Consider the following 17,436-nt stretch of genomic DNA (forward strand, 5'->3'; position numbering starts at 1 on the left):
CTTTTGTTTCTTATTCTTTTAAATGTGTTTGGTTTTAGCTTCTAGTCTAGAATATTTGAACTGTGAGGCCTATTGGTAGGGGATACCTTCTTTGTGGTGTTTTAAAGCAAATGCTTGAGATTTCTTTAATCCTAATGAAGTAAGGATGTAAAGAGTTCTAGAACAATTCCTCTAAACTGAAATGGAGGAAAACTTAAGGCAAGTTAACTTGGGACAAGTCAACAGAAAAGCTCTGTATTACGAGTTATGGTAGTCCTCAGCTTGTTAGCACCTTGAAAGTTTAAGTGGATAGATTCTGAATTCAGTTTGCTTTCAGTGGGGTAATAGTTTTTCTTAAGATCAAAATACCTTGGGATGGGATTGACTGCCTATTCTTTTATGAAGTACCATTATCTTCCTAATAGCAGAGAGCACTTTCTATGAAGTATTTTAAGATATGATTAGGTGGAATCTCTTAAGTCCTATCCCAGAGTTATTGTCTTGGTTAAAGCCATACTTGGGGTGTATTGTATGCTGAAATAGTTTTTTGTGGGCTAGTCTAGAACCCAATCACTTTTTATTATACTTCTGTGAGAAAATGCACTCTGAATTCTGAGCTCATAAATGAGGGGATGTCTATATACTGTTTCATTATTCGAGAAGATGATTTTTAGACAATTATAAATTAAGAATACAGCACATTTCAAAACTAGATCTACAGTTGTGAAAGGAATGATTAGTGAGGAATTTGATGCTATTCACGTGAGACTTCTTTTCTTCCAAATATATGCATTTTCCAGCATGAGTTAGTTGATTATATTACTGGTTTGCAGCTGTCAGATTTTAAGTTTGCCATTTCTATCTTTCATATAAAATTTTCTTATTATGAACATGCACAAAAGTTACGAGAATAACATAGTGACCCCCTCCCCCATATTTTAACACTTAGATTAGAAAATCATCAATATTTTGTCATACTAGTTTTACTCATGCTTTTTTTTTTTTTTTAAACTGCTTTTTTGAGTGGGGAGGACTCAAATTTTTAAAAATCGCCCCCCTTTGACCCCAGGTGTACACTATTAGATAAATCATAATCCTTAGTTAATTGCACTCATCATTGGTCATTGCATAGTCCCCCTTAATTTATTCATTCACGTTTGAAATGATCTTATTAATGAAATAAACACCTAGGAACCTATCACCCAAAACAGAAGTCTAAGTCCTGCTTTGAAACTCACCTGTATCGAGCCATCTCCCCAGTCTCATTGCCTGCATCCTTCTACCCTACCTGAAGTGATTGTCACCCTAAATCCTGTGTTCACTAATATTTTCTTTCCTTTTTATGACAGAAATCCAGTAGAATTAAGACTGTTGATACTAGAGGTCAAAGTGATGTATAACCCACATAACTGTTGCTTCATTGAGTTGATCTACATGGTTTGCTTGTAACATAAAAACTATGTATTTCTGTTTCGGTTGTTTTAAATTGTGTAGCAAGTGTGTTGTGTTAAGTATATCTTAGTAAGTGTATATGTTAAGTATAACTTCGGGGAACTTAATCTTTTCACTTTATATTACTGATATAATGTTGTATGTTGCTGGAGTTCTTTCATATTAACTGTATTACAGTACTCCTCTGTGTAACTATAACACAGTTTATCCCCTTTCCTGTTGATGTGAATTTGGGTTGTTTCCTTACTGCAGTATTTTAAAGCAAATCCCGGACATCATGTTATATCAGTCCTACATACATTTCTAAAGAATATGGACATTTTCTTATATAATTACAGTGCCATTATCATTTTAATAAAATTGACAGCAATTCCTTAGTATCATCTACTATCCAGTCAATTTAAATTTCCTCACTTAAAAAAAATTTTTTTAAACATTGGCTGTGTTTTAAATAACTCCAAATAAGATCCCCACATGACATGACATTTGGTTTTATGTCTACTGAGTCTCTTAATCTAGAGCATTCTCCCCTTCCCTGACTTTTTAAAGAATCCTAGTATATCCTCCTATGGAATATCCCACATCCAGGATTTTCTTTCCTTCTTCTTAGTGTTTAATTTGTTCTAAAGGCTTGATTAAATTCATTTTCAACTATTTTTGGCAAGAATACTTCATAAGCTGTGTTCTGGGTATTTCACATCATATTGCATCAAAAGGCTCATCATGATGTCTGTATGTTTTACCTTTACAAATTCTAAGATAGATCAGTGAGTTCAAAATCAGCTGTCTATTTGGAAGTTATAGTATATGATTTCTAATTCTATAATTTTTTCAGTATTTTTTTAACTGGAATTCTTCTGTAAAGAATTTTCCCTCATTAACTAAGTCTATTTGAATACCTTGAAATATAATTAGAGCAGAAATAAATGCTTAATTATTTCTCTTAAAATCTGATTTTCAGAGTCAGGAGTTGGTGTCCAGTTACCTTCAGTGGTGATTTTTGAGTTATGAACTTTGGGGGGAGGGGCATGATTTTCTCATTTTAAGTATCTGTTTGAACTCGTGGGTCTTTATGTATACAGTTTGTTTCAGTCAGTTGTAGTTATCATTAATTTGGTTATATTGATTTTCAGGAGACCCTTTATGTTGGCTTTTGAGTCCTTTTTGCTGTGTATGACCCCAGTAGTCCCTTTTGCTTTTTTGCTTTATGGTAGAGTAAGATGTATGCGGCTTATCTTATACATTTCTTACCCCAGACCTGGAATCAGTAATTCCTGCAAGAAGCCCTGGTTCCTTATTGTGGGGAATGATATTTAGAGACCATCATCTGGACCCAAGAGTATTTACTGCTGTTGGGCTCTCACTGCCTCTAGGATTTTTTATTGGGTAGTGTTAGGAAATACGTATTTTGGAAAAGAAAAAAACCAATTCGTGTTGACATTTCAAATTCAGATTGAGTATTGCATACTTAGTTTCTTTTTTTACACTTGTATCTCTTTTCCTTTATACTGAATGCCTTAGTTCCTAACAACAGTAACTTAATTATATACTTGCTTTATCCTGTTATAGATGTCCATTAATAATATATATTATTTTTATAATTATTGTTAATATCTTGATGTGCATTAATAATAGTAATAAGAAGAAATGATTTAAATAGCATAGTAATTTCATAATACCAATATTATTGCTCACAGTAAGACTACTGAACCGCATTTAAGATTTTTTTGCAGCTCTTTATCTTTATACCATATTTCCAGTAAGAATGTATAGTCAAAATTCTGTGTTCCAAAGTCACTTGAAATAATCTTTTTCTCTGTGTGGTTATGCCAACAACTTGATACATGATTAGGCTGTTTTCTTTCAGTTTTTAGGGACTGCATTTCTAGCTTGAATTTTTTAAAAATGTAAAACATTTACATGATTCCAAAGTCAAACTTTGTAACTGTTACCTATTCAGAGAATTTTCACTTTCATCCCTTCCCTCTGTAGGTAACTATTTCCTTCCTTTCCCTTACAGGTAGCCATTTTTATTAAGTTTTGGTTATTCTTCTAGTGTTTTTTTTTTTTTCATATAGAAAAGCAAAATATGTGCATAAATTCATATTTATCTCCCTTTCTTACATGAAGTTACCATACTGTTCTGCATCTTTCTTTTTACATTTAATCTTGAGATCATTTCATATGTGGATATAATGATTTCCTCAGTTCTTGTTATGGTGCATGATATTTTATTGTATGTACCACCTTTTATTCAGCCAGTGCTGTATTGGTGGGCATTTTGTTTTTTCTGGTCTTTTGCCATTATAAATAGTGCTACAGTGAATACCTCTGTAAATATCAGTAAATAATTTAGTATTTTTGCCAGTGTATTTCAGGGTAGATTTATGGACATGGGATTGCTAGGTTAAGAGTAAATGCATCTGTACTTTTTCTAGATATTGTCAGTTCCCTTTTATCCAGTTTGCACCACTTTACAGTCCTACAACAATGTGTGGCAGTACCTCTTAACCCACTGCCTCTCTACCTGAGTGTATCGTGAGACTTGGAATTTTGGCCACTCTGGTAGCTGAGAGGTAGTTTCTCTATACAATTTTACTTTGCATTTCTCTTACTTTGAATTAAGTGAGCATATTTCCATATTTAAAGGCCATTTTTCTTTTTCTTTTTTGTGGCTGAATCGCATGGCTTGTGGGATTTTAGTTCCCTGACCAGGGATTGAACAGGGGCCCTTGGCAGTGAGAGCGCGGAGTCTGAACCACTGGACCGCCAGGGAATTCCTGCCATTTTCATTTCTTTCGTCACTGTTCATATATTTTTCCCATTTTTCTATCAAGTTGTTGGTTTTTTCACTCAAAAAAAAATTTAGGAGCTCATGATACATTACAGATAGCCTTTGTGATATACTGTCGACGACTTTTAATTTAGGGGATTAATTTAAAAGGTATCTTAATAGTGGCAAAATGAAATGCACAGGGAGGCTCTAGATTTCTGAACTGCCGAGGAAAGACCTAGGCTTTCAGTTCATGGTAGCATTCATTTTGATATACTTTTAGGAACTATACTCTTAGTGATACTATTATATTGGTCTTAAAATTAACAATCACTTAGGCATTACCTTCTAGTTAAATTTGGGGGTATAGAATTCAGGCAGAAAACCTTAGAGATAAATAATCCTATTTAATTCTGTTTCGATTACTGTTTGAATACTTTTTGAAAAATAAGAATATAAATTTCAGATTTTGAGGGATTTTCTTAACAAAATCAATTCTGCAGTATCTGGCACATCATAAATTTTGTGAGATTGTTATATCACTTTATTATTCTGAAAGATTGTCTGCTGTGTACTATACACTAAGGTGATAAGAGCCTGAGTTAATACTGGGAGACTTAAAAAACAATTCATAGGGTGTTGTTTACAAATTTCTTTTCATACATTGCATTATTCATACATGAGCAGCTTTTTAAAATCCAGCTTTGTAATGCAACCCTAAAACAATTAAATGTCTTTTCTGACAATTAGTTGTTTTTGATGTGATTTCCAATTTAAAAATCAGATATTCTATTTTTCTAGAAGAACCTAACAAGACATGTGACAGCAGTAACACTAGTGCTACCACTACCTCCACCCAGCCTAATCTGGAAAACAGTAACAGCAGCAGTGAACTAAATTCTTCCCAGAGTGAATCTGCTAAGGCAGCTGATGATCCTGAAAATGGAGAAAGAGAATCTCATACACCTGTCTCTATTCAAGAAGAGATAGGTAAGAATACACTTCATACATTGAAAGGAGCTTTTTTATTTTTTTAATTTTTAATTTTTTAAATAAAAGTTTGATGGGGGGGTGGGAAGATTTGGATTTTCTTTTCCTTTTTTTTTTTTTTTTTTTTAAACACAAGTGACACTTGCACTCAGTGTTTTTCTTTTAAAAAAATAAAAAAGCACTTGGGAAAAAATACAGCTTTTTCACACCCCCTCCCCAAAGGTAACCACCATTATTTGGTGTGTAACATTTTATATCTTTCTCCGTGCAGTTACATTAATGTATGTATGTTTACAAAAAGTTTTTTTTTTTTAAATATAAACGGGATCATTCTGCATGTGTTGTTCTGCATCTTGCTTTTTTCACTCAGTAATACATGTAGGGGTTCTTTTCATGTAATAAATTGATTTTATTCTTTTTTTAACTGCTGCATGGTACTCCACAGTACAGATGAACCATAATTCATTTACTGTTTCTCTATTAATGGACACTTAGGCTAACAGTTTTTTCATTATTACAACTAGTGGTGCTTTTTAACATCCTCACCATATATCTCTGTGTACTTGTATTTCTGGCAGTATAGATACAGTAAATGGAATTGCTGGATCATATGGTAGGTACATTTAAAAAATAGTGATGGCTACTGCTTAATTGTACGTTAAAAGGAACTTATACTAATCATTTACATGTATGTGTATTTCTTCACATTCTCGCTAAATTTGACATCATCTACCTGTTACATTTTTGCCAATGGTGAGAAGTATTTCATTTTAAAATTTGCATATCCCTGCTTACTAATGTGGTTGACTTTCTTTTCATGTGTTTGCTGAACTTTCTGTGAATTGCTTATTCATATTTTTTGCTGATTTGTTTCTACTGAATTTTGATATTTTTCCCAAATGAGTTTTAGGAATGCTTTATGTATTGTGGGTATTAATTTTTGATTTTACCTATATATTTATATAGTCATTGCTTGTTTTTAACTCTTTCTGTTGTTTTATAAAGAAATTTTTACATTTTTTGTGCAGTTAAATTTATCAGTCTTTTTCTTTAGGATTTCTCTGGATTTTGTGTCTTACTAAGGAAGACCATCCCTATCCCAAGAACATACATATATTTTACAGTAATTTCACATAATACTTCTATAACTTCATTTTTAATTCTTCTGGTGTATAATTTTGTGTATGATATGAGATGGAGATCTGTCTTAATTAGAACCTTTTCAATTGCAAGTGACCAAACCAGCTTAAACTAGCTTAAGTGAAAAGGGATTTAATTAGCTCATATAATTGGGAAGTCCAAGCCATCACCAGGCATAACTGGACCTCCAGGTATCAAAACTCTTTCCATTTTCCTCTTTCTGTCTCACCTTTTGGATCTGCATATGTTTGTGTGTTAACCTCATTCTCTCCTAATACAGACAGGCTTTCCCCAAGTGGCAGGGAAGATGGCATCAGCGGTTTGTATTCATATCTTCCCAAGGTCTGTGACCCAAAGGCAAGGCCCCTACTCCTGCTCCAAATCAAAAGTCCTTGAGGAAGGAATTTGAGTGGCCTATCTTGGACATATTGTTCCTACTCCTGTGGCCAGGGCAGGCAAGGTATTATGATTGATGGCTCCAGCAAAAGTATATAATTGGAGTGGGGTAGAAATGGTTTTCCAAAGAAGGAGAGATGCTGTGAAGATAGGAAACAGCAAATATCCACAGTTCCACCCTAGCTCAGTACAAACGTGTGTATTCAAATTAAAAAATGCCTCTGCCTAACATAATGGAAAGATCTCACCCACAACTGAAAATTTTTTCAAAAACTTCTCTCCCAAAATGAACATCTGGTAATTTTAACTGTATCTAGGATTTCTGTGTATTGTGTGTATTATTTTGATTATGTCTGGTTGTGGCTTATCTTGATCTTACAATCCATGAGCCAAATTATGAACTTAACTACCTGTGACACTCATTAACCTGATGGTGGACGGTGTTCTCTGATAAACCTGGCGGCCCTTTTCTGGGAGGTTTTCTGGGAGAATGGATATGGATGAGAAGTGAGAAGCATACGGGGAGATCCCCCTTCTGGAGGCCATTCTCCTTTAACAGCCTAGATCCAGCTGACTTCTGTCAGGGATGGCCTGCTGGAAATTGCTGTAGGTTTGAATAATTATACATCCCAGTGTGACAGGTTTGGGGTTTTTTTCTGGCAGTAACACCCCCTTATAGATTGCCTGAATACCCAGATAGTACCTAATGCCCAGAAACTTGCCCAGAGTCCCTGAGGGTAAACCACCTCTACTTGCCCAGTTTGTCTGCCCCAGCCCCCAGGTGAGCGAAGTCTGTCTAGGCTCCTGCCTCTTGACTCATTAAACAGTGAGTTGGGGAGGCTAGGGCCAGGCAGCTCTGTACTCAGCCTCCAGGCTGCATCACAGTGATTCACTCCTTTAAACAGGAATGTGGCCTTTGGGCAGGGTGTGCTAGACGATGACCTCCACTCTTAGCCTTGTCCCCTCTCTCTGCTCCTTCAAGTCGTACCCCCAGGGACGAATTTTCTGCCTCCTTTCCCTTATTTGCACTAAACTTAGCAAGTGGCAAAGGATTGACTCTCACCTGTTGGATTGTTGGCTCTAAATTGAGGCGCTTAATTTAGAAAGTGCTGTGCCATTCCCTTTCTGCTTTTAGGAAGTCTGGCCTTGACTAAATGATGTCTAAAAAGTCTTTATTGTAGGACTTCAAAGACAGTCCCAAGAAGTAGCCACTATCAGGAATTCTCTGGCAGTTCAGTGGTTGGGACTCCACACTCTCACTGCTGAGGGCCCGGGGTTCAGTCGCTGGTTGGGGAGCTAAAATCCCACAAGCCGCGCGGTGTGGCCAAAAAAAAAAAAAAAAGGTGCCGCTGTAGTTCATCGTGTCGGCACAGAACTCTAGCATGGGTACAATCATGGTCTGAGAGCCGAGAGAAAATCGTGGATAGTCTAACTAACCAACTGCTTTGCTACCACACATTGAAGGTTACTAGCTTTCCAGCCTGAGACGGCAAGATACCCAGTACCCCTACCCCATCTTGATTTAGTCAGTGCCATATTTTCTGCTTGGTTTTTCATTTGCCAGTGCCACACTGTCTTAGTTTTTAAAAGCTTTAAATTAAGAAAGAAAAATGAGATCTTGTTCAACTGTCTGGCCAGTGGAAATTGGATAGTGATGCAATCATTTTAGAACGTATAGAAATTTTCAGCTGAAGTGAGATTTATGGAAAAGCAGAAATTGCTCCTTGGCAGTTAAATCTGTCACTTTAAAAAATTAAGATATTATGAAAATGTGAGAGGCCTTTATTATATTTTAAAAAGCTAATGTAGTTGATTTTCACATGTACAGTTATCTGCATATACAGATAATTATCTAGATTCTTTAGGAAAAAATTCACTTGGCATTTATGTTTATAAGCTTTAAATTATTAGGTATTTAAACAGAATTTCAGTGGAAATCTTTCTAAAATTAATTATATCCTTTACTTTTAATACAGAAATCCATGTCAAATATATAAGGCAATATTTTATTAGTGTGCATTTTGAGTTATGTTTGTTACTTGTAAATCTGTAGCAGCCCTTCCTCTTTTCTAGTAGCTGAGCTTTAAAACAGATAACCTGGCATGTTTGAATTTTCTGTAAAATAATAAATGACTCACAGTAAAGTTCTGACATACTTTCTTTGGAGTAAACCTTTAAGAATTAATGCATTTGCTTTGGCTATTCAAGGACTTTTTATTTTCTGGATCTTAGTTGTCTACCAGATAGAAGTTTTGGATAAGTAAGGTGTTATTACTATATGTAATTTACTTACTGTTAGCAATTACTTTTGGCTTTTTATCTGATAACAGGTGATTTCAAATCAGAGAAGTCTAATGGGGAAATAAGTGAGTCTCCTGGAGGTGGAAGAGGAGCGTCTGGTTCAACTCGGATTATCACCAGGTTACGGAATCCAGACAGCAAACTGAGTCAGCTGAAGAGCCAACAGGTGGCAGCCGCAGCCCACGAAGCAAATAAATTATTTAAGGAGGGGAAAGAGGTGTGTTTTTTCTGTTTAAAACAAAAATCTCTGGAATGTAAAATCATTTTTAAAATAGGGGCAGGAAGTTTGTAGAGGTACTTTTGAACTGTATTTTCCTCACTTCCGAGAGTGTAGTGTGTAACGAGATTAAAAGTGTTAGGTTTGTATTATGCTAAGTATAGTTGTACACCCAAATTTCAATCCATGCATAGAAATGCTGTAAATGGGTAGTATTGTTTCTGACTATATGGTTAGTTTTATTGTATATAATTCTAAAGAGATAGAGGCTGCTTCTTCGCATGTGGGAACAGGTAGGCTATTTGTGGGCTTTATTAAAGATTTAATGCTCAGTTCTGGCTGTAGTCATTTTAGATGAACCTGCAGCTAAAAGGTAAGACTTACCCCTTGATAGCAGAGCACGGTGTATAGAACATCTCAACTCTGACTGTGAACAAAAAGATTGAAGCTAGGACTCAGTATTTCTGTCTCCCAGCAAGCCATGATGATAGAATAAGGGCCACAGCTGTGTCTCTCAGATTTGAGAATTATTTGCAGGGTAGATATGCAAGATTATGCAGTGGGGTTTTTTTGTTTTTTTTTTTTTAATGCAGTGTTTTTAACATCAAAGAAATGGCTTTAAGACAGTGGCTTTCAGACTTCTTTTTACTCTGACCCTCACTAAGACATTTTTCATAGCAACCCAGTACATACATTCAAAAGTTTCCTGAAGTAGTATTTTACTATGTGGGAAGCACTCTGGTATTTTCTTTTCTAGTCTATTGTATTATATTTCATTTTTTTAAAGCTGAATAAGCCCCACTATTGATTTCACAGTCCACTAAAGGATTGGAATCAACTATTTGAAACACTATTTTAACGTATCCATGGGCTCTTATCTAAAGCTGGAATGATAAAAGGAGCAGAAGAAAAGGTATTTTTAGGAATATATGTTTGTGGGAATAGTACATGTAATGCCCTCATGCCCCCTTTTGTCTCTAACCCCTGTATATTGTAAGCTTGAAAAAATGATTGGTGAATGATTTATATATTAGTTTCATGTGTATATTTGAGATACATGAAAATACTTAATAATGTCCAACATATAATAGGCACTTTAATAGAGCTTAGTTTTCTTTCTTTTTGCAGGCATATCTTGGTTGTTTAATTATAAACAGTTAGCTTTAGCTTTTAAACTTCAGAAGTTCAGGGACTTCCCTGGCCGTCCAGTGGTTAAGACTTCGCCTTCCAATGCGGGGGGTGCGGGTTCGATCCCTGATCGGAGAGCTAAGATCCCACATGCCTCTCGGCCAAAAAACCAAAGCATAGAAAAACAGAAGCAGTATTGTGACAAATTCAATAAAAGACTTTAAAAAATGGTCCACATCAAAAAAATCTTTAAACTTCAAAAGTTTAGTCGTAAGATGTATCTTAACTTATTTTGAATGATAAATTACAAATTATTGAAAGACAATTGATCAAATTTACATATTTGACATAAATAATGGAGTCTTTTTATTTTCTTGGTCAGGTACTGGTAGTTAATTCTCAAGGAGAAATTTCACGGTTGAGCACCAAAAAGGAAGTGGTCATGAAGGGAAATATCAACAATTATTTTAAGTTGGGTCAAGAGGGGAAGTATCGCGTCTACCACAATCAGTACTCCACCAATTCATTTGCTTTGAATAAGCACCAGCACAGAGAAGACCATGATAAGAGAAGGCATCTTGCACATAAATTCTGTCTGACTCCAGCTGGAGAGTTCAAATGGAATGGTTCTGTCCATGGATCCAAAGTTCTTACCATATCTACTCTGAGACTGACTATCACCCAGTTGGAAAACAATATCCCTTCCTCCTTTCTTCATCCCAACTGGGCTTCACACAGGTAAAGGAAACTAAGGTTTATTTATCGCTGTGAATATAGTAAATATTTACAAAATGATTATTGCAGTTGCACACTTTAAACTGTCATTATTAATGAATTGAATGAAGGCATTTTAGTCAGCAAAACGCTGAGGATGTTAGGAATAGGAGTAACTTTACTTCTTAAGTTACCGATCCAACACTAACATTGGGAAGATTTCTGGAAAGCAGAGTCTTTATTCCCAGAACCAAGTGGAGTCCAGACAGAGTTCCAGAACATCATAGAAGGTTTAAAGATTTGGAGGACGAATTGACCTCTGAGATTCCTCCAGTGTTTAAGACCTATGATTCTGTGAGGTAGAAACTTCCAGTAGCAGTATATTTTATACCTGCTTAGCCTAGAAACATATGCCCTATAAGGTGAAGTCTTCATAAATTACAGCTCTTGTGCTTTTAATTTAAGATCAACAAGATGAAATTTTGTTTTTTTCTTTTTTTTTTCCTTTCTGAAATTTAGGGCAAATTGGATCAAGGCCGTTCAGATGTGTAGCAAACCCAGAGAATTTGCGTTGGCTTTAGCTATCTTGGAGTGTGCAGTTAAACCAGTTGTGATGCTGCCAATCTGGCGGGAATCTTTAGGACACACCAGGTAAGTGAATCCTGAGCCTCGTGAATGGTGGGTTAGTCTCCCTTTTGGAATACTAGTCTATTAATAATGAAAGTTAATGTGTTGAAGAGGCCATCATAAAGACCTAACTCTTCTTGACCTCATTTTCCTCCTATAAGATGGAGGAAAACATGTAAGATGTAAACCTGAATAAACACTATTTCTTATTTAGGATATAGGATTATAATGAAGATCAGAAGAGATCAGGTATATGAAAATTAAAAATATGTTCTAAAGTAAAAAGCATTTTTATTGAATAGAAAGAATGCTTATACTTTTTGAATATTTACTCTGGAATGTGCTAGACGTCTTGATTTATTTAGAGTCGAGTATCTGGCCAAAGATCATGTAGCTCCTAAGTAGACCCAGAGTTGTGTGACTTTAGCAGACGGTTAACAAAAAAAATAAATTTGTGACTTGAATCTACTTTTTAGCCCTAATGGATTTATTTTTTAACTTTAATTTTTAAAAAGTTCTTATTACAAACCTAATGTAAGCTTATGGTAAAAAATGTAAATTATTATTCAATGTAAAAAGTAAGGCTCCTTTTACCTTCCCTGCCCCTCTATAGGGCCCACTCCAAAGGTATAATGCTGTATTTTTTTAAATTTAAATATGTTTTGTGTTGCTTTCTACACCTGTGTTTTATCTTTTTTTAAAAAATAAATAAATAAATAAATTTATTTATTTATTTTTTGGCTGCGTTGGGTCTTTGTTGCTGCGCACGGGCTTTCTTTAGTTGCGGCGAGTGGGGGCTACTCTTCGTTGCGGTGCGCGGGTTTTTCATTGCAGTGGCTTCTCTTGTTGTGGAGCCCGGGCTCTAGGTGTGCGGGCTCCAGTAGTTGTGGCTCGCGGGCTCTTAGAGCACAGGCTCAGTAGTTGTGGCGCATGGGCTTAGTTGCTCCGCGGCATGTGGGATCTTCCCGGACCAGGACTGGAACCCGTGTCCCCTGCATTGGCAGGCAGATTCTTAACCACTGCGCCACCAGGGAAGCCCCCTGTGTTTTATCTTATAATGAAAAATTTTAAGAAAAATAAATATGCCTGCTAAATATTTTTCATCTGCTAAGGGTTGCTTTCAGTTTTCTGTAGTGTTTTCCCCCCATAAATCTTATGGATACTCTTTCCTCTCTCCCTCCTATTTTGAATGTAATTGCTGCTACTGGTAGAAGCTTCCACAAATGGAATGGACTTAATTCTTCCTAGGATTAAAAAAACACAACAGGATTAAGTTAAGGTGCTACGAACGGTGCAGCCCAGGAGAGGAGAGCTAAATGGGTGGCATGCCTGTATTTTTCTCACCGCCACCTTTTCTCAGGGCAGGGAGAGCAAGGGGAAAGTCAGAGGCAATTGTGAGGCCTATATTTCTGTTTTTCCTTCTTGCATTTACTTCCAGACTTTCCCCAAACTCTTCTGCGCCAACAGTCTCCTATTCAGTGCTCATCCTGAAACTTGTGTTGGTGGTCTCTGGTGGCAGAGACCAATATTTTGAGAACTAAAGCTAAGCTAAATGTTGCTAAAGAAAACTTCAGTACTCAAATGTAACTTAAAATGACTAAGTCAAAGCTTTTATAAATTCGTTTCTAAATATTAAACATTCTAATGAAAATGCAATTCATTTTTTTTTAGTTAGGGTTTTTTCCCCTCCTGGTATGTCATTATGACTAGTCTTTTATCCTATTTTTTTTTTTTTTAATTTGTTTTGGTGCACTGCGTGGCATGTGGGATCTTCTTTCCCTGACCAGGGATTGAACCCGGGCCCTCGGCAGTGAGATCGTGGAGTCCTAACCATTGGAAAGCCAGGGAATTCCCATGACTAGTCTTTTAAACCTGTTACTAGAGTTATAAAATTGTATCATGCATTGTATTAGTATGACACATCTGGTAATATATACAAAAGAACTTTTTAAAAAATTATGATGAGGTGATATAGCATACTTTGAATTTAAAAAAAATTAGAGACCATGATTCATGAAAATTAGAAATTAATAATAGGACTTCCACTTTTGGCAGTAGTATGGTCACAAATGTTTAGGTGACAGACTTCTAAGACTTGATCCTAAGGCAGTATCTAGAAATTCAACCAAATATTTTATTATAAAATGTTTGTTTATTGTGATATTCAATAGTAAAGGTTTGAAGGCAGGATCTTTTTTGAAAAAGTTATAAAGTCTTGGTTGAAAAACATTAAAGAACACCTAAATAAATGAAAATATATCTCCTGTTCACGTATAGGAGGACTCAGTGTCTTGACAATGTCAATTTTTCTCACCTTAATATACAGATTAAGTTCAAACACATTAATAATTATAGTTGGGCTTTCTGTAGAATTTCACAAGATGGTTAACAAGTTTTTATGGAAAGGGGCAACAATAGAAAACGTAAATTTGAAGGACGAGGTGGAAGGACTTGCCCTCCCATGTAACAAAACTTACTTGGTAGCTATAATACTGTGCTGTAAACAAATAGACCAGTGGTACAGAATAAACAGTCCAGAAAGAGACCAACCCATATATGGAAATACAGTATGTGATGGAAGTAGCACTGGAAAGGATGAACTGTCCAATAGAAGATGAGGAGGAAATCAGTTGTCTGTACAGTGGTAAATTGAACTTCATTCTTTATATTATACACAATAGTCAGTTCCAGGTAGAGTAAATTCTAAATGTGAAAAGCAAACTTTAAAACTCTAAGAAGAGAATATAAGAGATTATCTTTGTGACTCTGAAGCAAAAAAAGTTCTCTTCTTCCTCCCTCCCTCTCTCCTTCTCCATTTCCTTCCCTTTTTCCTCCCTTCTGTGCCTCTCTTTCCTTTCACTCGTTCCTTCTTCCTGCTTTTCTTCCTGCCATACTTCCTTCCTTTTCTCTTCTGATTGTTTTATTTCCTTCTTGATTCATTCAGTATCTCCCCTAACATAGCTAAGGCAGGCTTTATTTATTTCATTTGTAAGAGTGCTGTCTGTCAGATTTGAATAAGTGTGCATGTGTATGCCTGTGTGTGTGCAAGTACTAAAAGTGACTTTCCTTCTTCACCTTTAATATGTGATATGTACATAAGATTGTGTGAAATATATAAGCTATAATGGGTAATAATAAAATGAACACCTGTGAATTCACCACCCAATTTTAAAATAAGAACATTATTATTATTGCATTTACTTTGCATTCATATTACCTTGCCTGTCCTGAGAGATAACCATCATTTTTACATTTGTGTTTTGTTACACCCTTCCTTCTACTGTGTAGTTTTATCACATATGTATATAGCAGTAAACAGTGATTTTCTGTTGTTTGAGTTTTATAATAATGTGTCATCCTAAAAGACTGAATCCTAAACTGGTTGAAGGTGTTTTTATTGTTTTATTATACTATAATCAAAAAAGCATTAATATACACAGTATATTCAAGAACTTCTACAGTTCAGTAAGAAAAAAAATCAAACTATTTAGTAGAAAAAAAGGCCAGAGGTACAAACATAATTTAGAGAAAAGGAGACACAAATAGCCAAGAAATGTGAAAAGATGCTTAACCTCCCTAGTAAGTTGGGGGAAAAGCACATTAAAACTAGGGTTTGGGCCAACATCGTTCTCAATGGTGAAAAACTGAAACCATTTCTGCTAAGATCAGGAACAAGATAAGGTTGCCCACTCTCACCACTGTTATTCAACATAGTTTTGGAAGTTTTAGCCACAGCAATCAGAGAAGAAAAAGAATTAAAAGTAATCCAAATCGGAAAAGAAGAAGTAAAACTGTCACTGTTTGCAGATGACATGATACTATACATAGAGAATCCTGAAGATACTACCAGAAAACTACTAGAGCTAATCAATGAATTAGGTAAAGTAGCAGTATACAAAATTAATGCATAGAAATCTGTTGCATTCCTATACACTAATGATGAAAAATCTGAAAGAGAAATTAACGAAACACTCCCATTTACCATTGCAACAAGAAGAATAAAACACCTAGGAATAAACCTACCTAAGGAGATAAAAGACCTGTATGCAGAAAACTATAAGACACTGATGAAAGAAATTAAAGATGATACAAACAGAGGGAGAGATATACCATGTTCTTGGATTGGAAGAATCAACAGTGTGAAAATGACTATACTACCCAAAGCAATCTACAGATTCAGTGCAATCCCTATCAAACTACCAGTGGCATTTTTCACAGAACTAGAAGAAAAAATTTCACAATTTGTATGGAAACAAAAGACCCCGAATAGCCAAAGCAATCTTGAGAAAGAAAAACGGAACTGGAGGAGTCAGGCTCCCTGACTTCAGACTATACTACAAAGCTACAGTAATCAAGACAATATGGTACTTGCACAAAAACAGAAATATAGATCAATGGAACAGGATAGAAAGCCCAGAGATAAACCCATGTGCATATGGTCACCTTATCTTTGATAAAGGAGGCAAGAATATACAATGGAGAAAAGGCAGCCTCTTCAATAAGTGGTGCTGGGAAAGCTGGACAGCTACATGTAAAAGAATGAAATTAGAACACTCCCTAACACCATACACAAAAATAAACTCAAAATGGATTAGAGACCTAAATGTAAGACTGAACACTATAAAACTCTTAAAGGAAAACATAGGCAGAACACTCTATGACATAAATCACAGCAAGATCCTTTTTGACCCACCTCCTAGAGAAATGGAAATAAAAACAAAAGTAAGCAAATGGGACCTAATGAAACTTAAAAGCTTTTGCACAGCAAAGGAAACCATAAACAAGATGAAAGGACAACCCTCAGAATGGGAGAAAATATTTGCAAACAAAGCAACTGACAAAGGATTAATCTCCAAAATTTACAAGCAGCTCATGCAGCTCAATATCAAAAAAAACACAACCCAATCCAAAAATGGGCAGAAGACCTAAATAGACATTTCTCCAAAGAAGATATACAGATGGCCAACAAACACATGAAAGAATGCTCAACATCACTAATCATTAGAGAAATGCAGATCAAAACTACAATGAGGTATCACCTCACACCGGTCAGAATGGCCATCATCAAAAAATCTACAAACAATAAATGCTGGAGAGGGTGTGGAGAAAAGGGAACCCTTTTGCACTGTTGGTGGGAATGTAAATTGACACAGCCACTATGGAGAACAGTATGGAGGTTCCTTAAAAAACTAAAAATAGAACTACCATACGACGCAGCAATCCCACTACTGGGCATATACCCTGAGAAAACCATAATTCAAAAAGAGTCATGTACCACAGTGTTCATTACAGCTCTATTTACAATAGCCAGAACATGGAAGCAACCTAAGCATCCATTGACAGATGAATGGATAAAGATGTGGCACATATATACAATGGAATATTACTCAGCAATAAAAAGAAACGAAATTGAGTTATTTGTAGTGAGGTGGATGAACCTAGAGACTGTCATACAGCGTGAAATAAGTCAGAAAGAGAAAAACAAATACCATATGCTAACACATATATATGGAATCTTAAAAAAAAAAAGGTTCTGAAGAACCTAGGGGCAGGACAGGAATAAAGATGCAGATGTAGAGAATGGACTTGAGGACATGGGGATGGGGAAGGGTAAGCTGGGGCAAAGTGAGAGGGTGGCATGGACATATATACACTACCAAATGTAAAATAGCTAGCTAGTGGGAAGCAGCCGCATGGTGCAGGGAGATCTGCTCGGTGC

General features: G+C 35.7%; 1 protein-coding gene across 18 annotated transcripts in view; it reads left to right on the forward strand.

Annotated features, from left to right (window-relative positions):
- BPTF (bromodomain PHD finger transcription factor) overlaps nucleotides 1–17,436 on the forward strand; it is a 140,000-nt gene that overhangs the window by 61,079 nt on the left and 61,485 nt on the right. For 12 of the 18 annotated variants that reach the window (XM_082441978.1, XM_082441970.1, XM_082441984.1 and 9 more), the window contains 4 exons: nucleotides 5,006–5,194; nucleotides 9,061–9,248; nucleotides 10,759–11,114; nucleotides 11,610–11,741. In XM_082441978.1, the coding sequence (XP_082298104.1) occupies nucleotides 5,006–5,194; nucleotides 9,061–9,248; nucleotides 10,759–11,114; nucleotides 11,610–11,741 (865 nt within the window). The remainder of the gene's footprint in view (nucleotides 1–5,005; nucleotides 5,195–9,060; nucleotides 9,249–10,758; nucleotides 11,115–11,609; nucleotides 11,742–17,436) is intronic. The other 6 variants (XM_082441986.1, XM_082441974.1, XM_082441976.1 and 3 more) reach the window with 2 other exon arrangements.

The sequence above is a fragment of the Balaenoptera physalus genome, assembly GCF_965194825.1.
Source record: "Balaenoptera physalus genome assembly, chromosome: 20".
Taxonomy (NCBI): Eukaryota; Metazoa; Chordata; class Mammalia; order Artiodactyla; family Balaenopteridae; genus Balaenoptera; species Balaenoptera physalus.